General features: G+C 41.1%; 1 protein-coding gene across 2 annotated transcripts in view; it reads left to right on the forward strand.

Moving 5' to 3' along the window:
• Kcnk10 (potassium two pore domain channel subfamily K member 10) overlaps positions 1-27,793 on the forward strand; it is a 128,103-nt gene that overhangs the window by 57,592 nt on the left and 42,718 nt on the right. For both annotated transcript variants that reach the window (XM_042692615.1, XM_042692616.1), the window contains 2 exons: positions 11,040-11,157; positions 22,417-22,577. In XM_042692615.1, coding sequence (XP_042548549.1) covers positions 11,040-11,157; positions 22,417-22,577 — 279 coding nt within the window. The remainder of the gene's footprint in view (positions 1-11,039; positions 11,158-22,416; positions 22,578-27,793) is intronic.

Here is a 27,793-nt window from a genome sequence, read left to right on the forward strand (position 1 = left end):
TGTTTATTTGTAAAGGATAGTGGAGGTCAATGTTAAAGGAGAGGACTTTTACCAGTCTCAGCTAACACGTAACCGCCTTTTAACCACTTGGTCCCTGGCTGGGATCTTGCTATATCTTGTTTCATTTGTAAAATGAGAGAAGAGTCAGGACCCTTTTATTACAGGGGTTTAGTGGAAAGGATCCAATAACATAAAAATGCTGGCTGCTATGATGATTTTAAAGGCCATTCTGGATCTTTCTTCAGTCTCTAGAAACTGTTCCCACTTTCTAGTCTGCCCCCTTATCAAACTGTGCTCATTAAGCACCTGCTGCTCTTTGGTACTGACCCATTCTCTAAGAGGATGCAAGACATGGCATTTTATTTATTAATATCGTACAAGAGCAGTAGGGAGTCTAAAGAAAACAGCTACAACAAAAAATAAGATAGGAGGCTGGCGCTCTCTCTCTCTCTCTCTCTCTCTCTCTCTCTCTCTCTCACACACACACACACACACACACACCCCACACATGTGCGTATACCACACCATACGCAAGATTTTGCTATTATAGCCCAGGCTGTCTGTAAACTCATGACACTGTTTCCTTGGCTTCCTGAGTCCTGAGATTACAGGACTGTGCCTATCCTGTCTAGTTCATAATCTCTATGTCTCTCTCTTGAATGTCACTGATCATCAGTAGGAGGAATATTAATCTTTCATTTAGCTCACACTGCAATGAATCAGAATTACTATAGCTTTTCTAGCCTAGTAAATTAATTATTTTCTTCATCTTTCATGTCAAGAATTGAATAGACTCATGTTAGATAGGAATAATCTAAAGTGAAGATGCATCAGTATTCTTCTCAGGACCAGGGAGACTTTTTTTCTTCTTCTTCTTCTTTAACATCACTTGGCAAATTTGTTATTTGGTCAGCGGAGGTGGAACCCAAACTAAGATGAAAGGGGGATGATGGTTAGTTACTCCGAACGTTCATTGATCATATCAAAGCACGTGCGCGTGCGCGCGCGCGCGCGCGTACACACACACACACACACACACACACACACACACACACACACACACATCCTTTCCCTTCCTTAAGGCTCAGTGCTTTCCTTAGCATTGAACATATCTTTCATTTTATCCTGTGAGATAGTCAAAGAGGGAGGAAATATTACAGCCTACATTTTAGGCACAATTTGGAAGATAAGCAAGCTCCTTCAAATGTGCCTGGGTCCGTTGTTACATATACCCAAGGTACTAATGCCTCCAGTGCTGGAACATCTCCCATTCCCCGCCTACAGAATTAATGTAAGATCACAGGGAAAAGCCAGCCTGTCTAGGACATGGGCTATGTTAGCCAAGCTGGCTCATCCGGGGTTTCTTTTATTCTCCACAGATTCTTTGTCTTCTTCTTCTTCTACCTTCTACTGGTGGCATTCACTGCATATTTATAACCAGGTTGTCAAGTTCTGATGAAGGTCTGCTGCATGGCAGGCCTCCCCTGGGGACCTGAGGAAAGGCTAGCATCTGCACATAACTAAATACTCAGGGCAGCAGGAAAAGACACTCTAAAGTGCTGACGGTATACCCTCCCCTTGGTGCCTTCTCTTGGGCTTTGTGTGGCACGTGGAGATGCTGGAGCAGTGAGGATGGCCACTGGTGATGGCAGATCCACTCAGGTCAGCACCGGCTTGGCTGCTAGACTGACAATCTCCCTTGTGGAGAGAATGACAACCTGTGCATTCATTTCCTTCCTGTTTCCTGAGCCTTGTGCAGATAGTTGGGATGTCCTAGCTTGGGTGTGAGCTGGGGTGGTAAGCAAGCTGGGTCAAGAGTGATATGGGAAGAAGGAAGACTCAGGGTGGAGAGAATCAACCTTTCCAGCATTTAGCACAAAGGTCTTCCTGTTAACTGCCTGTATGTGTGTGGGGGGGAGGGGGGAAGGGGAGAGGAACTTGACTCAGAGCCAGGGCAATATCAGCTTTTTTGCTCAAGGCTAGTACTCTATCATGTGAGCCACAGCTCTACTTCCAGCTTTTTGGTGGTTAATTGGAGGTAAGAGTTTCATGGAGTTCATGGACTTAGCTGTCCAGTCTGGTTTTGAACAGCATTCTTTTGATCTCAGCCTTCTGAGTAGCTAGGGTTGCAGGCATGAGCCACGGGCACTCGACTTCCTGTTGACAATTCTAGTAGCATCACTTGCTGGCTTTACCATGTGCCACATATGTGCTGTGGACCAGGAACTGTATTATTCAGAGTCTCACAAGTCCCACAGGTTCAGTAACAATAACTATCACACTCAGTCATGGAGGCTAAATTAATCTATGTACTAGAGGTGTTCAGAAAAGATTCCAATTCTTCTTATCATTACTATATAAGAACGACAAGGTACAGTGCATTGGGTACTATACCAACAACTCTGCAAAGAAGATATTACTAGTTCCTAGTCTTAGAGATGAGGACACTGAGGCTCAGGTAAGCTGAGTAACTTGCATAGGCCAACATTTGTTGCTTTGTATAAGAACTGTCTGTGTTGCAAGGGAGAGAGTGTAGGGTGCTTATCCCCTCTTCCTGTCTGTTTGAAAGAAGACTTCGATGAATAGACTGTAGAACAGCCTGGCTGGGTGGGGCTGAGAGTTTCTTTTTCTCCCACTGTTTGCAATTTTCGGATGCAGCCTTGTTCTTGGTGCAAACTCCTTTGCCCTATGCCCAGCACAGTCGCTTCTGAGTCTGTAAAATATTTATACGTGTAGTGCTTCTGAAGCACGAGAGAGGAAAAGCAATGTGGCACACAAATTAATCTCGGCTTTCTGCTTCTCACCTACGGCTCTTCTGCCACCCATGAGTGAGGAGATCCTGCTGGTTTGGGGATCACTCAGAGCATTTTGAGTGGTCATGAACGTGGTCTGCCACACCTTTCTCATAGCACTTTTGTGGTGTTCCTTCTGTCCATTAGTAGTTGAAAGCATACTCCCTTTTTATTACACATAGGAAGTTGCCTTCCACACTCATTTCCTTAGCTTACCTCAACCCCTGACTTAATTCCTAATTCATAAATAGCTTTGCTGACAGTGCCCTGTCAGGATGAAGAACATTTGTAATGTAGAGCCACTACTGTGTCCTCAGACGTGTGTGTGTGTGTGTGTGTGTGTGTGTGTGTGTGTGTGTAACATTTAAATATCTTTTTATTTCTTTGCATTTTTAAATTGTTATTGTAAAGGTGATGTACAGAGGGGTTACCGTTACATACGTCAGATAGTACATTTTCTTTTGGGATGGTGTCATCCCTTCCCTTTCTTTCTCCCCAGTTTTCCCCTCTCATCCCCTCCACCCCTACCCCACCACAGATTGTCTAGTCCATTTTCAGTAGTGTCTAGTGAGTCCCACTCCCTTCCATTTCTGTGCCCTCCCCCTTTACCCTCTCAAAGACAGAGAAATGAATACACGAGACAAAAGGAAAACAAAAGCAGCAGCAAAGAAAAAGCTGCTTGCTTCATTTCCTGGAGTTGGTTTTGATAAGTATTATTTTATATGATCAGATGCACACAGGCATGGTGCCTTTGTATTCCTCTCCTAAGAGTACCTTTTCCTTTTGACACACGTTTTCACTTGTCTTCAAACTTGGCTTCAAACTTGTGATCCTCCTGTCTCTTGTCTCTCATGTACTGGGATTCCAGGTGTGCATTACCATGCCTAACTCAGTCCCTTTCTTTCTGTCCAGTGAAATGTTATTAGTGAAATGGCTGTGCATTCTAGGCTGCCCTTGAGCTGTGGGCTGAGCATCACTGAAGCAGAATCCACCGTTTATTCTGCAACTATCTTCTTGCAGTAAATCCCACGGCCACCTGGGCTGTCACTCTCCTTCCATGTGGCATGAATTGGTTGATTTCTTCAGCTAATCTGAGACAAGCTGAGTGATTATGGCTTCACTTTTGTTGTCTGTTTTTTTTTTCTTTTTTTCTTTTTTCAGGTGCCCCATTAGGGAACAGAGAAAAGGGATGATCTCATGAGTACACAGATCACAGGAGAAAAGCCCCAGACAGTTATGAGTCCCCTGTGGACCATCAGTCTTCTCCAGGCCGCACCAGCACTCCGGATGGCATCTTGTGCTGTCTGGAATGGTGATTTATGCAGCCCCAGCATTGCTTCCTGCAGGGGGTCCTGCAGGTGGGAGGGGTTACCTCCTCCTCTCTTCCTTCATGTCAGCCTCAGACCTGGTTCTCGCTGTGACAGGTTGCCATTTCTCTCTTAACACTTTCTTGCAGTGGTTTTACTGCACGGTGTGGGAAGAGGGAATGAAGGAGAGTGAAAAGGAGGGATGCGCGGATTCTTTTGGATCTTGTCACTTTCTACTCTATAAAAATTACTACACACACACACACTTTTCTTGGGAGAAGGGAAGGTGTGAGTGTCTCATTTTTACTATGAAGTAAAATATATTCCTCTCTCACCTCTGGGAAGATTATGTGTCTAGATTTATTATTTGGTGTGTTTATTTGTTTATTGCTGCCATAAGGATTCACTGTTGAGTCATTACCTAGGCAGTTGGGTAGGTGCTAGAATCTAACCTAGAGGAAATTCAAGAAGGGATGGATTAAATTGCAAGGCATTGTTATCTGCTCTTCTTCCTCCTCCTTCTCTTCTTCCTTCTCCTCCTCCTCTTTCGCTACCTTTTCTGCCTTCTCTTCCTTTTCCTTATCTTCTTCTGTGTGTGTATGTGCCTATATTGGGGCTTGCTCTCTCTTTTTCAACTTAACTGTTTCACTCATGACTGGCATACTATCCCTTGAACCACACTTCACGTCCGACTATTTACTTGTTAATTGGAGATGAGAGTTTCTTGGATTTGTCTTCCCAGACTGGTTTTGAACCTGCGTTCTCAGATATCAGCCTCTTGAGAAGCTAGGATTTATAAGCATGAACTTCCAGTGCATGACATATTTTCTTACCTAATTGTATCTCTTGTCTGTCTATTTATCTACCTGTCTGTCTTGGTGTTCATAAGAGGCCTTGGAACTTGGTAATGGTTGAATTTGTGGTTGAACAAATGATGCCCACTGAGTCTGAGATTGTGGGCTCAATTTAAACCTCTGCCTTGATTAAAACTCTGCCCTGTCATACCTTTTGAGCTCAACTGGACAGTTCATTTGTGCCATTTTATTATCTGTGTACTCAGGCATTCTTAATGGGCTGACTTATCTTCACTTATTCAGTATGAACACACTGAGATTAAAAACCCTAAAGCAAATATATTTAGTCTTAAAATGTTTTACTTGAGCTCAAGCCACTAAGATCATTGAAAAACACTTTAGGAAATGAATAGGAATTGAAACTACAAACTCATTTAGAACTATTATTACTGTAAAATGACCCTTCTGTGTATGCACACTTATACACATATGTGTTGAAAAGTCAGAGTTTTTAAAGGATAATTGGATGAGGAGATAAATATCTGAATCTTGATTTGAGCATTCCATTGTATTATATCTATCAAAACATCTTGATACCCCACAAATACGTACAGTTTTTACTTCCCAGTTAAAAGTGTTTAAAAAATGATGGTCCTAATTCAAGTAAGTTTGGGTACCTGTAGGAGAGGCTTTCTTTTCTCTTTTTTTCCCACTCTCTCTTGCCTTCTCTTTGCTTCTCTCTCTCTTTTTCTTTATCTCTCTCTCCTCTCTTTCCCCCTCTCCCTCTCCCTCTCTCTCCCTCTCTCTCTCTCCCTCCCCCATCTCTCTCTCCTTCTACCTCTCCCTGTCTCTTTTTTTTTTTTTTTTGGGTCCGGTCATGGGGCCTGAACTCTATGCCTGGGCACTGTCCCTCAGTTCTTCAGCTCAAGGCTAGCGCTCTACCACTTGAACCACAACACCACTTCCAGCTTTTTTCTTTTTTGCTTATGTGGGGCTGAGGATTCAAACTCAGGGCCTCACGCGTGCAAGGCAAGCACTCTACCACTGAGCCACCTTCCCAGCCCCTCCCTGTCTCTTCTTAACCTGGTAGGTAGTACTGGAGTTTGAACTGAGAGCCTTGTACTTGCTTGGCTTGTTTGCTCAGCTGCAATCTGCCACTTGATCTGTGCCTTCTGCCTGGCTTTTTGTTAGTTTGGAGATGGAATCCCACAAACTTTTCTGCTGGGACTGGCCTCAAACCATGATCCTCTGGATCTCAGCCTTCTGAGTATCCAAGAGGATAGGTATAAGCCAGTGACATCTGGTTGAGAGCTATTTTTACTTCTTTCTAATGATGTTTTGCTTTAAGGAATTAGTTCAAGCCATCCGTAACCTCATTACGCTTGTAGCAACCCTTATGCATAATTTTCACAAAATGGCTTCCCCTAGGCATTTGGACAAATTCCCTGCTTTATGGGAGATTTGGGTGGGGGAGGGGAATTTACATCACAGATATAAAACAAGTTAATATTGGTTACTAGGTGGAGCTGTTCTTTCCAAGTGCTCTGCCTTGATGCTTCTGAGCTTGAACCTCCCACTCTCTGATCCAGTGCTTCTGTTTTCCTGCTCTCTCCCTACATATATACATTATATACATATATATGTATATATCTATATCTATGTATCTGTTTGGCTATCTATTGCTGGTCCTGGGATTTGAACTCAGGAGTTTATACTTTCTAAGCAGTCCCTCTCCCAGTTGAGCCATATCTCTAGCCCTTTTGGGCTATAGGTATTTTTGTGACTAAAGCCCTTGGATTTATGCCCACCTGGACCACACTTGTCCTATTTATACAAAAGTAGCTGGTATGATATCTACATGCCACCATGTCTAGCTTTTATGGGTTAGTTTTTGTTCAGGGTTAGTCTCAAATCATGATTCCTTGCCTCCTGAGTAGCTAGGATTACAGGTGTGAACCACTATGTCCAGTCTTATTTTTTAAATTTTATTTTGAGTGCAGAGCAATTAAACTATCATCACCCCAATAGCCCAATCAAAGTTTGGGGTCTTGCGTATTGGAGGCAGTAGTCTAGTTAGAAATGATTATTTGTAGTGTCTCTTCCACCTAAATTCTTGGACAATGACCATCTTCCTTCATACCTGTGTGGGTATGTAGATGGCAGTGGCAGAGGTGATGAGTGTTCTGGGTAGCCTAGGTAGAGGAAGGAGAAAAACCATGACATTTGGGCTAGATAGGGCTTGACTCATGACCTCTCTACTTCCCACTGCTTGATAAAGGATAAATTGGTGACTTTTCATGTGCCTCTCTCCTCATCACTAGAGTGCGAATGATACTACTTTTTTTTCTTTGCAAGTTATGGAAAGGATAAATCAGAATAAAACTTCGAACACACCTGGCTAAGTACAATCACTTAACAAATGTCAGTTTCCATTTCTTTTCATCTGACAAACACTTCCCTTGAGGAATAAATGTGTAAACATTAAAGACATATAAATCACATAATTCAAGAAAAGCGAAACTTGAAAAGGCATCTTTCTTTGGATTTTGTTTGATGAAACAAATAGTCATCTCCATTTGTCTTTCACGCAAATCTGCATTTTTATGAGCTTCACTAAGTCTGCTTGTGATGTTTATGTGTAGTTTTCAAAATTGTGAGACTTGGTTAAACTTAAACTCTCTTTGCAGCTCTCTGGAAGATGCAAAGATCAGGTATTGATGGTGACTGAGCCTAGATCTGTCCCAGAGGGTTGTTTTGTTTTTTTTTGTTGGTTGTAGGGTTTGAACTCTGGGTTTGGGCACTATCCCTCAGCTCTTCAGCTCAAGGCAAGCCCTCTACCGCTTGAGCCACAACACCACTTCTGATTTTCTAGTGTTTATTGGAGATAAGAGTCTCATGGACTTTCCTGCCTGGGCTGGCTTTGAACCGTGATCCTCAGATCTCAGCCTCCTGAGTAGCTAGGATTACAGGTGTGAGCCACCAGCACCTGGCAGAGGGCTTTTTGTTTTTGTTTTTAATTAAAATAATTTTTTTTAACCAAATAGGCTCACCAGAGTTGGATAAAATCATGAGGATATAACCCGTGGTTTAGGCTTTGTGGTTTGGTTTGATAATGCTCACCCAGCACAGGGAAATTGAATATTTTACCAGTGGAAAGAACTCACCATCTGTCTCCTTTCAAAAGCAGAACAGAATACATTCCCTGGGTGAATAAATGGTCCTTGTCAATTAAACTGATTTGAACCACTAGCAAAGACATTTGTCCACATCTGATGTACACAGCAGGATTTTGAATTCTGGGATGCCAGGATTGGTGTTAGAAATGGTGACTGGCTTATATCCATCATAGTGTTTCATGTTCTTAGAACAAGAAGGAATAGTCTAAGTATTCAAATAAAAGAGACTTTTTACTATTATCTAGTCAATCATCTATTTGTCTGACAAACCTAGCCTGAAGCTTCTTTTTATACCAGCTCCGAAGCATGAGTGATTTTTGCATATTTAAAGTGTGTTGTTATCAAGCATTGTTGCCTCCTCTTTGTTTCCCCTTCCCATCCCTTCCCATACTCCTCCCCTCCCCCCACCCGGTCCTTCCCCCCCAATCCCTACCAAAGTTGTTAAGTTCGTTTTTCGACATAAAGACTTGTACATCTCATTGTTGCAATAGGTCCACCTGTATCCTTAGTTAAACAATTTGTTTTTTTCCCTTCCCCTCCACAAATTATACCAACATCAAATACAGTGAAAGTATGGGTTATACTGTGGGGGAGGGACATACAAAGCAACATAGAAATCATCTTATAAATATGGTAGAAACAATTGCATGAAAGGAAAAAAAAAAACAAAAACATTTGAAGCCGGGCACTGGTGGCTCACGCCTGTAATGCTAGCTATTCAGGAGGCTGAGATCTGAGGATCGCAGTTCAAAGCCAGCCCGGGCAGGAGAGACTGTGAGACTCCTATCTCTAATAAACCACCAGAAAACTGGAAGTGGCGCTGTAGCTCAAGTGGTAGAGTCCTGGCCTTGAGCTGAAGAGCTGAGGGACAGCGCCCAGGCCCAGAGCTCAAGCCCCACAACCGACCAAAAAAAAAACAACAAAAAAAAACCATTTGAATACTTATCTTGGGGTTCATTCCACTAACATCAACTTTTAAAGAAATGTACTCATTATCTTGCCCATGTAATTATAACTCCTCTGTATGGTATTCTCATAATAAAAAAAAAATTAAAAAAATATTCACAATAAAAAACTGTTGTTTTTGAAAAGGAAAAATGATTAAAATACAAAAGTGACTATTTATAACCTCAAGCTAAACATATTTAGTCTACAGCTCTTTGTCTAAAAAAGGTGTGTGGCTCAAATGGTAGAGCACTTACCTAGTAAATGCAAGGTTCTATGGTTAAGAAGGGTAAGGAGAAAGAGAAGGAGAGAAAAAAAGAAAAGGAAGTGGAGGAGAAAAAGGAGCAAGAGGAGAAGGAGGAGAAAGAGGAAGAACAGGAGGAGGAGACAGTTTGCTTATCCTTGATCTAGAGGGTTTGACAGCTCATTAAATATCCATTTTGAAAGCAAATGTAATGATTGTTTTTTTTTCCATTCTAATCTAATTTATGACACGGCACTATCTGCCTGTTTAAACAGAGCTCAATTGGCATTGTTGAGGAGAAATATAATTACATTTCAATTTCAAAGTCTTGCTCTTGCTACACAGGCCCGATATTAACTTTGCTTAGGGAAAGGTGTGTCTGTTAGTTGTTCGAGAAATAGATCTGTCACCTCTTCTCTGAAGATTTCACCTGTTACTTTCCTATCTCAGCTCTGTAAGTGTGGGCAATGTGGACTTTAGCTACAATGCTTGCATTTTCCACATTTTTCCTGCCTGAACCAGGGTGGCTGGGCCAACTGGAGAAAGACTGTGAAGCATTTCCCCCCTATTCTATTCATGCTGAAGCTAAAGAAGGGCTGTTAGGAGAACATGGGATAGGTACAGAAGTGTGAGACCAGGGAAGGGAGACGTTGGGCTGAACAGAGGGAGTCTCCTGGAAGAAGATGGATCTGATACATGCTTTCAAATGGACATGTGAGAGGCCTTAAACAGAGGGATGAGGGGACCCCTCATGGACTGTCCTGTCTGGAGTGGACACGCTTACACTGCTAGGGCACAAGAAAAGGTTATCAGTGTGGCTGGCCAATGTAGTGGTAGTTTAAAAAATATATGGAATTCTAAGCCCAGTAGTTAACAAAGGATCATTGTAATTTAGTAAAAAATAAGATCTCTGACTCTGTCTCTTTCTCTTTCTCTGTGTATATATATGAGTGTGTTGGAGTTGAGTAAAGTTACAGTCTAGGAATTACTACTACAGTCATGCACTGCATGTTTTGGTTAGCCAGAGATCGTGGATGTGATGGTGATTCCATTAGGCTGTATCAGTAAGTGACACTGTGTCTATTTTGGTGTGTGGAAGTACACACTATGGTGATTTCACAATGACAGAGGAGCTTAGCAGTACATTTGTCAGAAACATCTCTACCATCATCACATCATTGTCTTTCTTTAGCTCCCAAACAGACAAACACTAGGTTGAGAATATTATGTGGACCATCTCACCCATCCTTACAACAGTGTTTGTGTGTGTGTGTGTGTGTGTGTGTGTGTGAGTGAGGCCTTGTCACCCATTTGCAAAGGAGTTAGTAAGGTTTAGAATGGTTAAAATAACTTACCCAAGATTCCAAAGTTAACCACAGGCATAGCCAAGATGGCCTGACATGGAGAGTGTAAACTCTTAACTCCTATGCTGTTGAAAGAAGCTCCAAGGGCCTCTACCTTCCAGAAATGACCAGTTGGGCTGCAGAGTCTGAGAGGCATCTTCTCACAGCTATAGGAATTCATTTCGCATCATTATAGCTATTCTGTGCCCCCAACTTCTATGTAATTCTCATCATATTCTATATCCTAGACCCACCCCCCCCCCCCCAATCATTTTGTAATTTCTTTAAATGAGTGCATCCTGTCTTCATGGCTCTACCCTTGACAGCCACCTAAGATCACTGCCGTTTCCCAGGCCAGGGATCAATTCACAACAAAACCAACCAACCAACAAAACCAACCCTTCTTAACTGAGTCTCATGCTCTTCCTTTTTTTGCAGCATGCTCTGGATGCTGACAACGCAGGAGTCAGCCCGATAGGAAACTCTTCCAACAGCAGCAGCCACTGGGACCTTGGAAGTGCCTTTTTCTTTGCTGGGACTGTCATCACCACCATAGGTATCCATTCATGCTAATATCTTTCCTCTGCAGTAGTGGTTTGCCAGCCTTTCCTCCTCCCAGCCCTGGGCAGGGTGAGACTGGAGGGAGGCTTGGGGAACACTGTCAGCGAATACAATAGTTGTGATTTCAATAAAAGGCAAAGTACAATAAAGACTCTTGGGAATGAAAGGCTCAGAAGCATTGAGTTTGGAAGAAATAGAAAAGAAGAACTGGCCAGTTGAACCCAGATTATACTGTTGAGCTCAGATTCTATCTATCTATCTATCTATCTATCTATCTATCTATCTATCTATCTATCTATCTATCTACCTATCTGTGTGTGCATATAAAATGTATATAATATGCAATTATAATATATAATATATCAAATTATATGTATGGGCACCTATAATTTACCACCTATTATTATAAAGATTATATACTTCTTGTTGTTATAGTTATGTATAATAGAACCCAAATATTTTATAAAAACAATCTATGAAAAATAGAATATTTCTTCCTCCACTGTCTCCCTCTTCCTTTTTTTTCTTTTTGCCAGTCCTGGGGCTTGAATTCAGGGCCTGGACACTGTCCTTGAACTTCTTTTGCTCAAGGCTAGCACTCTACCACTTGAGCCACAGCATCACTTCTGGCTTTTTCTGTTTATGTGGTACTGAGCAATTGAACCCAGGGCTTCATGCACACAAGGCAAGCACTCTACCACTAATGCACATTCCCAGTCCTATACCCCATCCCTTTTTTAGCCTTCCTAGAGACACCCATGTTTATCTCTTGGGTTCAGTGGTTTGACATTCATTACCATGCCTCTAACTATCACCTGTGTATTGCCACTTGTGGAATTTCCAGTTTTAAGGGTTGTTTCTTGGCTTTCCATTGTGAAAGATGAGGAGTTAGTCTCTCCTACCCCATAGCAGAAGGCCTCACTTACATTCCTATTTTCTTAAGATAGTTTAGTGAGATAAACTCAAACTAAGCAGATGCTCTTTGCAACTGATCATATGGTAGACTATGATCACTTCTTTTTTTGCACGGGTTGTTGTTGTGTGTATATGTGTTTCTTCCTGATACTTGGTGATTTTTGTATTTTTGTCTTAGAGTTTTAAAATTATATCAGTATGTTATAACCTTAGGCTTCTACTCACGAGCAAGCATGACTTCCAACCTCCTATGGGCGGTGATATCTTTTCTCTCTCTTCTTCTCCAGTACAAAATTTCAGTTGGCACAATCTTGTTAATGTTTACCTTAGTGATCAAATATTCTGGCTTTGCCAGCTTTAAGCAAGGCTCCTTGGCTCTCAACTATTTCATATAGCTCAATTCATTTCTCAGCATCTCAGCTATTATTCATTGAATCATTCTATAGTGTAACATCAAGGTATACAATTACATTCTTTTCTCTTCATCTAAGACATTGCTTTTGTCATAGCTCTGTAATTTAATATTGCCAATGTTCATCTCTATGTCTTTTGGGCATAATTTTCTTTATCAGTTACTTGGTGAAAAAGCATACTCAGTTACTTAAGAACAATCTTGAGGAATAAGATGGATGTGGTGGTATGTTTATAATCCCAGTACTTAGGATGTAGAGGCCGAAGGATTGCAAGTTCCTTCTAGAGAAGCTACATAGAGAAGATTCTATTTAAAATAAATAAAAAAACATAAAGAAAGAGAGAAAGCTGGACACTGGTGGCTCACACCTGTAAACCTAGCTACTTAGGAGGCTGAGATCTGAGGATCATGGTTCAAAGCCAGCCTGGGCAGGAAAGTCCGTGAGACTCTTATCTCTAATGAACCACTAGAAAAACCAGAAGTGGTGCTGTGGCTCAAGCGGTAGAGCACTTGCCTTGAGCTGATGAGCACAGGGACAGTGCCCAGGCCCCGAGTTTAAACCCCATGACTGACAAAAGAAAGAAAGAAAGAAAGAAAGAGGGAAGATAGGGAAAGATAGAAGAAGGAAGGAGGGAGGGAAGAACAAAAAGAAGTCAGAAAGAAAGGAAAGAAAGAAAGGAGGGAGGGTGAGAGAAAGAGAGAGAAAGGGGAAGCAAAGAAGGATGACAGGAAGGAAGGAAATTGGTGCATGTAATCATGGTGGGTGAGAAGTCCCTTTGCAGGCCATCTGCAAGATGGAGAATCTGGCATGCCTGTAGTGTGGTTTGGTCCATGTATCTCAGGAGAGAGAGAGGCGGGGGGAGAGAGAAAGAGAGAGAGAGAGAGACAGACACACAGACACACAGACACGCAGACAAAAAGACATAAAGAGACACAGAGAGACACAGACACGGAGACACAGAGAGACAAAGAGACAGAGACAGAGACACAAGACAGAGGTAGAGACAGAGACTAAGAGAGAGTCCTTTCTTCTCTCCCTTTTATTTTTACCCAGTTCCCTAGCTGATTGGGTAGTACCTTCAGACACCGAGGTTGGATCTTCTCATCACATTTAGTTCACCAACTTACATGCCTTCTGATGCATCCTCACAGACACATGTAGTGATAATGCTTCATCATTTCCCTAATTAGTTCTCAGTATTCATAAATCCAGTCAAGCTGACATGTAAAATTAACAATCACAGCTACTTAGTGTAATTATATGACATACAAGTTTTACATTTGCAAATGGAGAAGTATAGAACATTAGCTATTCCAGGTTTCAAGGTGTCTACTACCTGGATACGTCTGGAGCCTAGTATCCTTTTGTGACACTGCAAATCAGGTTGGTTTATACTAGCCTATACCATCACGGCACACAACTATGGAAGCCTGTGGCCTGGCCCTGGCCCTTTATCCTGTCTCCTGGTACAAGCCAAGGCTGTAGATGACAGTCTTACTGTTAGGGAGGCGAAATGGGTCACGTATTTTAGGAGGATTTGCTATAACATAATTAAAGTTGGGAAGGTCCTTGCTACTTCTGGATGTATTTTGTTTGGTCTATGAGTGCAGGTTATTCAAGATTGATAGGAAGCTTGATTTTCATGTTTTATGAAAAGGCTGAATCAGTATTCTGTCTGATGCATTGGAAAAAAATTATAGCTACACTGGACTGCACTAACAGCATGTTTGTTTTTCCTCTGTGAAGCACTAATGGTCTTTATTGTGTTAATTTGTTGGGAAATTAACTTGTGCTAATTGGCTAATTAATTTGTTAACCCATTGGGGATTTGTTTTGTGGGTGGTCATGGCGTTATGTGCTTGAGGAATGACCACTCCGTTGTTCCATGGAAAAGCATTTGATGTGAAACATTTTCTGCCCTGATCCAATATGTGGATATTAGATCTTTGAGTTTGTAAAAATGACCCTTACTCTTGGTTCCTGTAGCCTGGCAGGCATCCATTCTCCTTTTCACCAGTACCATTAACTTAGTATTTCCAGTACCATTAACTTAGTATTTCTCCCCCATTCACCATCTCCCAGACCTCAGGAGAACTGTTTTCTAGATGAAGAAATTCAGTGCTTGGACACAGTCCTTCGCTCCAAGATGGACATGTGATCTGGCTTAGGTCAACAAGAGCCTCGGGTTTTTACTGGAGCTTTGGGGTGGGGGATGACTTCTCTTACTGAAGATAAGTCTACAGAAGGGGACACAAGGCACTATGGGGCATTTTCTTTTTTTGTTTAGAGTTCAGTTAACACTACAACAGAGTTAATAAAAGAAGAATGGGGTTCCTTCTCATATCTTCTGAGCTCTGGATGGAGTTACTATCACATCCTAAGAAATAAATAGGAAATCTCTTGTTTACCAGGGTCAATATGATTCAAATTTAAATAATTCATATTTGTGTATATAGCTACAACAAGAAAGAAAACCCTAAATATATAGATATATACATATATATCTATATATTTACGTGGGAAAGAGCTCAGGAGGGTCTGTAATTGTCTCCTGACCCCAATGCTAATGTCGGACCTTGCTGGTCACTGTGGCTTCTATATCTCCTCATCTCCTGTATGCTTGTGCCATGTGTTCCAGAGTCAGAGTTTAAACAGAACATCTTGTCCAGGTTTACATGCCCATGTTCTGGCTGTCTGGAAGGCTACTCCCTCGCTAGCAAGAGGTTGGATGATGTAACACCACGTATGCACAGGATAGGGACCTTGTCCGAAATCACAAAGATGCTGGATGCCCACAGGAAACTATTACAAAATAAACATGCAAACAGAACAGACAAAAATAAAACCCATGGTACAGAGTTAGCACTGGTGGTTAGGTTCTTGTTTTATTCAATTTAGAAAACATGATACTTTTCTCTTTTTCCTTTTTTTTTTAAACTGAGAGATAATGTGTGGTAAATAGAATACCAGTTGGCTGGCTGAATTTTCACCCCAGAGTAGAGAGTGTCTTCATAAAGTCATACAGTTAGAGAATTTCAAAGAAAACTGTAATGCAAAGTAAGTAAGAATAGGGAGGTGAGGAAATAATTGCTTTTCTCATTACTTGGTGGTAAATTCATTCGTTGTAAGGCTTTAATAGAATATGAAGAAATCAAGGACTGTTAATTCTTTCAGTTCTTCCTGGGAAATTTCCACTGTTTAGGAGTCAAGAAAGCAGAGCGTGAATAGTGAGGAGCTGCGTTCTCATTAATTGTGAAATAAACAAATACTAGCCTGCTTGCTTGAATTCAAATAGTTTGCAACACAATATTGTCCATATTTCTTTATGCAATTAGTAATGGTAGCACTCCCAATGTCTTGATATTTCCCTTTTACCTTTCCCACTGTGATCACACATGAGAGGCTTAAGCTATTTCTACTTTTGTTAGAGTGTTAACACCACAAGGAAACCTTTGTTCAGGAAGTGCAGTTTTCATCTTTGCTTGTTTCCTTGGAAAGGCTTCCTTGGAAGGGATTGTTCTGTTAAAGGGCATGGACCTGAAGGACTTGGCAGATTGCTTAAAAAAAATTCTCACGAGCAGCATGAGGTTATATACTTTTCAGATGCAAAAACTATGCTTATTATTTTGAAAGTGAAGGGAAGAGATCTTAGAAATAGAAAAGTCCTCATTGAAAAGCAGCAATACTATTCAGTGTCAGAGGTTCCTTTAATCTGAGAATATCAAAGCACTTCTTTTTAAAAGCCTTTCTGATGATGAAAGATACAGAGATTTGTATTTATACACTTTCCATGGATTTGTGTACAAGGATTCCACAAACTGCGGATTAAGAGTACTTAAAAGAAAAATAAGAGACACCTGTATTGATCATGTAGAGGTTTTTTTTTCCATGTTGTTATTCCATACCGACATGGTATAACCACTATTTGCAGAGCATTTACATTGCATGAAAGTTTCCTTGTCGTTCATTTTTTATTTAAGCAGTTGTACAAACTGTCAACATGTCAATTTATAAATATAATGTGTCTTGGTCAATGTTATCCTTTCTACCACATCTCCATCTATCTCAGCCCTACTCATCCAATGTTATCTTTCAAAGGTTCCATTTTGACATGTGTCCATTGGCTATAATGACTTTATTCATCCATCTTCTTTCTCTCCATACTTCTACCCTCCCCTCGAGTCACAACTCCTCTCCTACAAAACATGTTTCAGCTGCCTAGTCTTCATTTTATTAAACTGTAAGTTAGTTTTTCAAAGGAGTTACTCCCCTGAAGACACCATACTTTAGTTATGGTGTTTGTGTATAATGTATATGTGTCTGTATATGTTTTCATAGATGTTTTTAATTTAGATCTAACTTCCCCATATTAGAGAAAACCTATATTCTTTGTTTCTCTGAGCCTAACTTATTTCACTTGACATTTTTTTTCAGATCCATCCATTTCCCTGCAGATGAATGAATAAATGAATAAAACATACATTACTCTGTGTATGTGTGTGTGTGTGTGTGTGTGTGATTTCCTGATTCATCTATTGTAGGGCAGGCAAGTTGTTTGTATTAACTTGGCTATGGTGACTTGTACATCAATGAACATGGGTGTTAAGTGGATTTACTTTATTTGGACTTGAAATCTTTTGGATAAATACCTGAGAGTGATATTTCTGATAGTTTTATGTTTCATTCTTTTTTTAGGAATATCCAAAGTTCTTTCTGTAATGGTTGCACTATTTTACATTCCCACCAACAGTGTAATAGAGTTCCTTTTTCCACTTCCACCCCCACATCCTCCAGCATTTGCTATTTGTATTCTTGATAATGGCCATTTTTACTGGAGTAAGATAGGACTCAGTGTTGTTTTGATTGGCATTTCATTTTATGGCCACACATAAAGTGTTACAAGTAATTTAGAGATGATGTAGATGGAGGGAAGTGTGTAGGCTCATACTCAAATACAGTATTTTACGTAAGTAATTTGAATTTTTGCTATCTGCACAAGCTCCTGGAAGCTATCCTGCATGGATACCAACAGGCAATACACCAGGCACTTCTCCAAATCAGTAGCCACACCAGAAGGAAACCCAGACTGCTCAGTCCTTGTCAAGGGTGCCTAGCATCCTGTCTTTAGCCATCACCGATTCTGATGTGGTATAATCCCTTTGCCTGTTGACGATTGACTCTGCTGGTGGATCTCTAGCAACTGGCTTTATAAGTTGGAGAAATGATGCACATTTGTGTATTCAGATACTTTTCTACAAATTGTGACTAGCTGAAGGGCAGCAACGGATTGCATTCTTTCTAACAGTTATGGATGGCAATTGGAATGTAGTCTTTGAAGCATTTTCTGACTGAGTCACTTTGCTCTACCTACATCAGAGAAAGTATCTGGTTTAGGTCTCAGATGGTATCTGGTGACTTTGTCACTTGCTTGGCAGCCTCTACTAACGTGTTTACCAAGGTGCTAAGGTAGCTCATAGTGTTTCTGCGGCACTTTGACTGGATATTTATTTAACCGTGGCTGTGGGAATAGAAGTCATTGTTCCTAACACTTCCTGAGTGCTTTATTAAATACTAGACACTATGTGTCACATACAATCTCATTTAATCTAGCAGTAACCACACAAGATACGTACTGTTATGAGCCATGTTTTACCTATGGGAAGACTGAGGCCCACAGAAGTTCAGTTTTGCCCATTATCTCTCAGGCAGTAAGCCTAGTCAGCAATGGACTCTAACATCCTTCACCAGGTCTGGCCATACAGTTTGTGAGGCCCAGTACAAAATGAAAATATGATACCTTATTTAAAAATGAACTGATTAAGAACCTAAAATGTCAAGAGCAGGCCATTCAACCAAGCATGGGGTCCTTCTAAGTGTGAGGTCCTGTGTGACCACATGATTTTCACATCCACTGAGCAGGTCCACGCGAATAGACATGCTGCTTCCAGAATGCACTCTGAACTAAACAGTTTGGCAAAACCTTGACTTTGGTGTAGAGTTAGCACACGGAAGCTTTTGTGTGTGTGTGTGTGTGTGTGTGTGTGTGTGTGTGGTCTAAGTTCTTTTTAACACATCTGTTTTTGGTTCATAAAGGACTTGGAACTGTTTTCTACAGTTTGATGGGTGAGCAGAGTTCCACCCCTCAGAACAGCTCTGCTCCTGGGTGTGTCCTTGCAGGGCAGCTCATCTGCTGCTGAAAGTCACCAGCAGCCAGTTGAACTTCTTGTACTTCTTTGCTTTACTTCCAGTGTTCCAGATTAGTTTTCCTGGGAAGTTGATCCTCTAGCAGCTGTGTCACTCTTCTTATTTCTCAGTCTCAATGGCCTCTGGCTGCCCACAAGTAACATATACCTACTATCCAGCCATACGCCCACCTAAGCCACGAGCCAACCTAGCTCATTGTATAGTCATTTGGTCCCTTGTCTGGGTGCCTTTGGGAAAACAACAGAGTTTCTGCAAGAAAAATAGGAACCCACCATCTGTTTGCTCCTAGGGCTTTGTTTTCCTGGAGACATATTGTTCAGAAGTGTAAAGCCACAGGGCACAATGATCATCACTCATGCTTACTGAGACTTACCTTGTGCAGTCTTTATATGCATTGAGTCCTTATGTGTAACTCATGCTTCCCATGTAGCTATGATGTGTTGTGTTTAATAGTCCCACCTTTCAGATAGGAAGAATGTGAGGCAGAGAAGTTGAGATAATTTCCCCAAGATCCAATAAATTGACGAATCAGAACAGGAAACCACGTGGATTCCAACTCTAGAGCCTGCATATAAGCATAACACCTGATTTCAGGTTTCTAACAGGTGTTTTGGAAAGATGGGCGGGGCAGTCCTACAGGTACAGTATACCTAGATCCAAAGTCAAGGGATGGACCCTTTCATTGCTTCAGAGAGAAGTTGCAAATTACAGAATTTTTCCAAAGTGACAAGGTGGAGGGTCAAGTGTTTTTGCTTTTGTTTCTCCAAATAGGTTCCTAGAGGCAGGAGAACGCAGGCATTTACAGGCTCACCTGCAAAATTTAGCATTTCTCAAGAATACAATCACTTTATGTCTCCTATGAAGTGAGTTATCATAAAAAGAGGCCCTTAAATTTTTCTAGAGACTTTATTTCTAGGTGAACTTTATTTTAGTGTTCTAGTCTATGAAACTTCACCCAATACTACTACTACTACTACTAATATTATTAATAATATTTGCATTGGCATACTTTAGTAATAATAATAATTTGTAGTGGTATGATACTTTATTAGGTTTTCTTTTTTCAGTAGTAAGGCTTGAACTCAGGGCCTGGGTGCTGTCCCTGAGCTTTTTTGCTCAAGGCTAGCACTCTAATACTTTGAGCCACAGTACCACTTCCATTTTCCTAGTGGTTAACTGGAGATAAAGGTCTCATGGCCTTTCCTGCCCGGGATGGCTTTGAACCACTATCATCATATCTCAGCCTCCTGAATAGATAGGATTACAGATGTGAGCCACTGGTGCCAGGCAGGCTAGTTTACTGGTTTTCATTTCACATTTTTCTTGAATTCCTCTAACACTAGGACTCGGAGAGGTTAAGTAGTCTCAGGGCCACCAGGCGGTAGAAGGTAGATAGAACTGAACCTGGACCCTCATCCCCCGGCACCTCTCTGGCCCTCCTTGGTGACACTGACATGCCTTGAGAACAGAATACCTTAGCCCAGATGTGCAAAGCAGTCTGAGAGCTGGAAGAACAATATAGCACATATCAGGATCAGTAAGATGCCCATTCAATGGGTTCAAAGCTTCATTTTTCCTGTGTCTGTTTCTTTCAGAGATACTCAAACTAAAAGGAAATCAAGCAATTACGATACAGTCCACTTAGAGTTCTCATGCGTCCACAAAACTAGAATATTTCCAAGAGTCACCATAAATGTGTGAACAGCTGTAGACAGATGTTTGTTTCCTTTGCAATAGGGCTAAGTTAATGTAAATCAGATTGTTCTGGAGGAGAATGCTTGGTGAAATGATTTTGTTCAAATTCCTGCAAGTGCTTGAGAAAAGTTCCCCAAGTAGTTTTGTCAGTTTCAATCAAAAGGATGGTGAGTAAAAGTAATTTAAAATGAGGAAGTCTTGCCTTGAGCATTCATTTACAGAATGGAAACTACACTTTAAATAATCTGTGACAGGAGGTTTGAATGGTTCCAAACAGAACATTGAGACAGAAAATAGCCAAGTGACTCATTCCCAAAGGCAGAAGTCAACGGTGACTTCTCCAGGCTTGTAGGAGGAAAAATGATGGAGCAGTCATCCACATCATTTCTTACTCTGCCACATTCGCAATGTGTGTGTAAACATGGACTGATAACTCACTCATTGCATAGATTCACATACAGGCCTCACGAGAGCTACCCAAATTTGGGAGAATGGTTAGGCAACTATCTACAGTAGACACTAGCTAACATGAGGGTACAATGCTAATTGTTATGGGATTGGATATTAATTGAGGCTCTCATCTCCTACCCTTTTTCTTCTAGTTCCATCTAATAGAGTGTACCCAATATTCATTATACATGCATTGCTTATATAATTGCATTTTTTTCCTGAGGTACTGGAGATGGATCCCAGACCTTCACAAGCACTCTTCCACTTGAGATAAATCCTTAGTCCTGCAATTGCAAAATTCTATTTCCAGATGTTCAGGTTCTCATAAACCATCATGTCCAGGACACTTGGCATTTCTGAAAAGGATAGTATCATTTCTGTCAGGATTGTTTTTATTTTTATTGTGAAAATACTGTACAGAAGGGTTACAATTACACGGGCAAGATAATGAGTACATTTCTTATCAAGTATTGTAGCCTCCTTCTTTGTTTCCCCTTCCCATCCCTTCCCATCCCCCCACTCAATCCTCCCCCCCCCCCCACCAAAGTTGTAAAGTTCGTTTTTGACATAATAACTTGTACATCTCATTATTGCAATGGGTCCACCTGTATCCCTATTTAAATGATTTGTTTTTTCCCTTCCCCTCCACAAATTATACCGACATCAAATACAGTGAAAGCAGGGGTTATACCATGGGGGAGGGACATACAAAGCAACAAAGAAATAATCTTATAAATGTGTTAGAAACAATCGCATGAAAGAAAAAAGAACATTTGAATACATATCTTAGGGTTCATTTCCCTAACATCAATTTATCTGACCTTTTCTGCTTGACTCAGACATTTACTAGTTATTGCAAATAAGGGAAACCATGGGACCTATGTTTCTTTGGGCCTGGCTTACTTCACTTAATATAATTTTTTCCAAGGCTTTCCATTTCCTAACAAATGGGGCAATGTCATTCTTTCCAATGAAGGCATAGAATCCCATTGTGTATATATACCACATTTTCTTGATCCACTCATCTACTGAGGGGCATCTGGGTTGGTTCCATATCTCAGCTATGGTAAATAATGCTGCAATTAACATAGTTGTGCTGGTAGCTTTAGTGTGGTCTTGTTTGTGAACATTTGGGTAAATGCTCAAAAGTGGGATTGCTGGGTCATAGGGGAGCTCTATGTGGAGTCTTTTGAGGAACCTCCATACTGCTTTCCAAAGTGGTTGAACAAGTTTACACTCCCACTAACAATGCAGTAAGGTTCTCTTCTGGCCACATCCCCTCTAGTATCTGTTGTTATTAGAGTTCTTGATTACAGCCATTCTAACTGGGGTGAGGTGGTATCTCAATGTTGTTTTGATTTGCATTTCTTTTATGTCTGCCAGAATTTTTTAAAGGATCTATTAAGGTCCAGGAAACTATTTACAAAGAAGGCTGGAAGAGAAGCAATGGGACAATGAAGTTCTACTGCCAAATACTCAAAATGGGGAATGTACAGACCTGTGAATTCTTTGGTTAGTATTCCACCTTCTCTTCCCTCTCACCACTTTCCCTCTTTCTTTCTACGATTTCTCACTAGGGTATGGGAATATTGCTCCAAGCACTGAAGGAGGCAAAATCTTTTGTATTTTATATGCCATCTTTGGGATTCCACTCTTTGGTTTTTTATTGGCTGGAATTGGAGACCAACTTGGAACCATCTTTGGGAAAAGCATTGCAAGAGTGGAGAAAGTCTTTCGAGTGAGTACTGCATCTATTTCACCCTTAACTACTGTGATCCAGGGTTCAGAAGGCATTATCAGGGCCCCATGTTTTCTTTTTAAATAAAATAGTTTAATGTTCTGACTGTGTTTTCTGTTTGGGCCAATGGCAGAGTTACTAAATGCCAAAATTCCCTTCTCTTGAATTGCTCCCTTCTTTATAATGGTACTTGTGGAATTACAGTACAAGATGGCTAAGTACTAACACTAGGATGCACACAGTGTCATAGTCGGTTTACGCTGCTAGCACAAAATCCCTGAGATAGGGTGATTTATTTATTTATTTAAATAATTTTTTGGGTCCGGTCATGGGGCCTGAACTCTGGGCCTGGGCGCTGTCCCTCAGCTCTTCAGCTCAAGGCTAGCACTCTACCACTTGAGCTGCAGCGTCACTTCCGGCTTTTTGTTTTCTTCTGCTTATGTGGTGCTGAGGAATCGAACCCAGGGCCTCATGCATGCAAGGCAAGCACTCTACCACTGAACCACCTTCCCAGCCCCGAGATAGGGTGATTTATGAAAAGCAGAATTTTACTTCTCCGAGTTTGGCTGCTGAGGGTCAGCAATGAAGGTCTGAATTGTCTTCTGAGGGTACTGTTTGTCCTCTTTAAGTGGACTTCTTTTTGGAAAGAAAGAATGCTATGTGCTCACATGGGCAGAAGGGATGCAAGAGAAAAGGGACTTAACACTGGGTGAACTCTCTTTATAAAAGCCCATTCCAGAATGAGGAGCCCTGAGGATGGAATTGTATTGTAAAGGCTCACACCTTTTAGTACTGTCTCACTGGTCATGATGTTTTAACAGCTGAGTTTTGTAGGAGACACATTCAAATCATAGCACTCAGCTTCTCTTAAAGATGGAAAATGGTTTCCATAGTGGTTTTGCAAGGAAACAGAACAATGTAAATGCACTCATGTTCTTATCAGAACTCCTTGCCTTCATTTCATTTATAGCTGCAATGCTTCCAGGCTGATCCTAGCTTCTTGCAAAAGCTGGTCTTCTCTGAACTCTGCTCTGGGTGTGGCTCCTCTCCATTCTGCCTCCTCCTGCTGAAGGATCCCTCAGGACTAGCCAGCGCATTGATATGACTCAGGCTAAGGGAGTAGCTGAGGTTTGTTACTGACTTAGTGAGTGTTTTCCTCTGGGAAGTATGTAAACAAGAGACACAAATCTCAATTCAAGGAATTGATTTCCTAAAGATGATAATACGCCTAGCATTGGTGATAGGAAGGTGGGTGGCAGTGGTTATAGACTGAGGTTTTAAAGCCCTTGAAATCACATCCACTCACTTAATTCTATAGAACTCTTGTCTTGCTTAAGTTCTAAGTTTACCTCTGCTCTTTGGCCAGTCTTGACTTAAGTCTCAAGTGTTCCAGACTTTTCAGCATGAGAAAGAAAATTATTTTTGATAGTGACTTAATGCTTTTTTTTCCCCCAATGTAGACACACTCATGTTATTTGTTTTTTCATTTTGAAGTATTTGCACAAAGGATTTCAATTCAGCATGTCAGTTTATGAGCACGATGCATCTTTAAAAAAAAAAGACTTAAGTGTCTGTATAAAATGGTTTCAATTCAACAAGTCAGTCTATGATATAAGCTATCTTGATCAATTATTCCATCATTCTCCCCAGATGACTTAGTTTAAAAAAAATAACATTTTGAGAACTTTCTCAGAACCTAGCAACCATGGGCAAAGATACATGAGGAGTGAGCTTTACAACAGTCTTTTTTTGCTCTGCCTTTGAGATAAGAACTTTCAAACTATATTCAAGGCTGCTCCTTGGATCCTGGCTTATACTTCTCCTTAGAAGAATGCTAGAGAGTCTCCCAGGTGAGCAGTTTCAGAGTTTGTTTAGGTACATCTGCTAGCTCATTGATTCTGGGTAAGCTGTGTTAATTTGCTCATTAACCAGAGAGGATGTAATGTGGATCTATTTTATAACATTTTGGTAATTAAATGAAATAAGGTATGGGAAAGAGATTGGCACAGGGCCACACACGTATAGTTCAGAGCTGTTGTGCATTAGTCCTGAGAGGAGAACTTTCTTGGCAGGCTAGCTGCGCACTCAGGTTTTATCTGAGTAGCTCCACGTGGAAATTTCTCTGGAATATCTCACAACCTTTGCTCTCTGGGTATGGAGCTAGGGGGCCTCATTGGAGCCTGCACCTGGCTTCTCAGTGTGGTCACCATGGAAACTGCAGTCGTCAGCTTCTCAGATGTTTAGGCCTCCCTGACTCTGATGTGTCTCCACATGGCCTGAATGTCTCTGTGAGAAAGGGCCATTCATTTCCCTGCTAGAGGAAAATGAAATCTGGTGGATTAAACACTTGAAAGCACATGAGCCCTCACATGATGAAATGCCTGATCTGGTATGCTACTTTCTATGTCGTTTCTCTAGCTCTGTTTCCTTAGTTGTAGAAGAAAAGGGTATTGGAATGCATGCTTTTCAAATCCCTCTTGGCAATCAAACAAAACAAAAATGTACTGGCTTCTAAATGAGGGAAGAGCTTGCGATCACTTTACTGCATCTGGTATCAAGTTAGAACTTATTCTCTCCCCTTTAAGCATTCTAGATGACAGGTCCAGTGTGCCATTCTCCTTCTTACAGCTGTGTACATGGGCCTTTCAATAGACTGTGGGGCAGAGCCTTAAACAAAATCTCACTTTCCATTTTTATAATGAAGGCCCTCTAGGTCCTTGTAGAGCCATCAAAGACCAGGAGCTGGCCTGGGGCCATAGCTCAAGTGTTAGAGTGGCTGCTAGGTCACTGGGTTCAGTCCCCGGTATATCAAGAGGAAAAATAACAAGAAAAGAAAAGAAAAGAAAAGAAAGACTAGGGAATTATTCAGAAAGGCGAGATAGACATGTAGCATTGAATTGGCAGTACATAATAGATTAAAAGGCGCACTTGCTGAATGTGGGCAGGACAAATGGAGTTCCAGGAAATATGAGTATCCTTCTGAATATGCAAAGATACACACAACCCCTCCTGCAGCAGTTTGCTAGCTGTGGGTGAAGTTTTCAAAGGGTGGGGGGATCCCTTTAAAGCTCTCTCATCCATTCATGTAAAGTACATTTAAGTGGCTAGCTATTCCTAGGTGATGATTTGAGGGATGGAAATTATATAAACCAACAAAGCTTGGGGGCTCTCAAGGGGAAAGTTTATGTATAAAAAAAGATCTCCATAGTGATTAGATTAAAAATCTTCATATGTTATGTTTTCTCTCAGCTGGCTCTTGGGAAGAGGATTTAAAAAAAATTTTTTTTTGGAGTAAAAAGCAAACAGCTGGGCATCGGTGGCTCCTGCCTTTAATCCTAGTTACTCAGGAGGCTGAGATCTGAAGATTGTGTTCAAAGCCAGCTCAGGCAGGAAAGCCCCTAAGACTCTTATCTCCAATGAACCACCAGAAAACTGGAAGTGGTGCTGTGGCTCAAGTGGTAGAGTGCTCGCCTTGAACTCAGGGACAGTGCCCAGGCCGAGATTTCATGCCCCATGACCAACCAAAACCAACCAACCAAACAAAAAACAAAAAAAACCCATGAAGTAATCCTGTAGGTGTCTATGTTTGAATGTTTCTGGCTTAGGCCAGAAACATAAGGTTTGAGCCTCATTTTGAATTTCTGAAAGGCACCATATTCCTTAGCCATGATTTTTGTGGCTACAGAATTATAAACAGGTGGACTCCATTGCAACAATGAGATGTACAAGTCATTATGTCAAAAAACGAACTTTACAACTTTGGTGGGGGTAGGGGGGTAGGTAGGATGGGGGGGTGAGGGGGGGTTGGGAAGGGATGGGAAGGGATGGGTAGGAGAAACAAAGGAGGAGGCAACAATGCTTGATAAGAAATGTACTCATTATCTTGCCCGTGTAATTGTAACCCCTCTATAAGGTATTTTCACAATTAAAAAAAATAAAAAAATAAAAAAAGAATTATAAAATGCCTGACTATTGCCTTAAAAAAAAGAATGAATAAATAAGAATGCTTTCCTCTCCTATGGAGTTCAGAATGAATTGAGGTATCAGACAGATATCAAAATGTCAACTTTATTGCTGATGAGCTGACCAGAAAATGTAGCTTTTTATTTTGTTAAGTATTTTTTGCAGTGCATAAAAATTTAATTTTGATAGAGTCAGACTTATTATTTAATTCATGCATCGTGCCTTTGGGTAGTTAGCCAAAAGGTCATTGCCAATCTCAATGTCATCTAGACTCTCTTCTGTGTTTTCTGGTTTCATAGTTGTGTATTTTACGTTTTTGTCTGTGATCCATTTTGAGTTATCTTTGGGGGAAAGTGTAAGGTCTGTATCCACATCATTAAAAAAAAGGGTATGTTCTGTTTTTCAGTACTATTTTCTGAAAAGATTGCCTCTTGATTGCCTTTGTCCTTTTGTAAAGATAAATCGACTGCTCGTATACGGATCTGTTTCAGGGCTCCCTATTCTGTTTATTGGTCTATTTATTTTTCTACCAATGCCACACTCTATTAGCATACTTTTTAAAGTAAGGTTGTAGTCAGGTAATGTCATTTCTCCAACTTTCTCCTTCAATATTGTGTTGGCAGGGACTCCTTTTCCAGAGGAAATCTGTCCTGGAATTTACTTGGCAGATTTTGTTTGCTATTTTGTTGACTAGACTGGGATCACATGACTATTCTCACCTGCAAGGGAGGCGAGAAAAGCAGGTATCTAGTAAAGGACGATTGGGGATGACTTCGACCAGTGAGTCTCCAAGTGTGATTCCTTCGCTATTTGCATCATCATCCCCTGGAAACTTGGTAGCCATAAATACTCTGTAAGGGACGGACTGTAACCTAGAAATCTGTGCATAGCAAGCTCTCCAGGTGGTTCTGATGCCTATTCAAAATGTTGGAACCCAGAAAAGAGAAGTCCTATTTTGGCTGATGAAGATCTGTCACTGGCATGGATCGGAAGCTAGCCGTCCAGACCACTCATAGGAAAGCTGTGTTATTTCCCTCTTGTCACAGTTGGGAGGCCTTTGGGATCTTTCAATTGGTTAGGAGAGCTAGCTCCTGCTCTGCCAACCAACAGCCTGAGCTTATCCTCACCTCTGTTAGCTCTGCTGTGGCCCAGCAATGCTCTGGGCTTTAGGATTTGCTGTGGTGGGGAGAGTTGGAAATTATAGTGTGTGTGTATGTGTGTGTGTGTGTGTGTGTGTGTGTGTGTGTCTGTGT

This window comes from Dipodomys spectabilis, unplaced genomic scaffold (assembly GCF_019054845.1).
Source record: "Dipodomys spectabilis isolate Male_0828 unplaced genomic scaffold, ASM1905484v1 ptg000157l, whole genome shotgun sequence".
NCBI classification, from domain to species: domain Eukaryota; kingdom Metazoa; phylum Chordata; class Mammalia; order Rodentia; family Heteromyidae; genus Dipodomys; species Dipodomys spectabilis.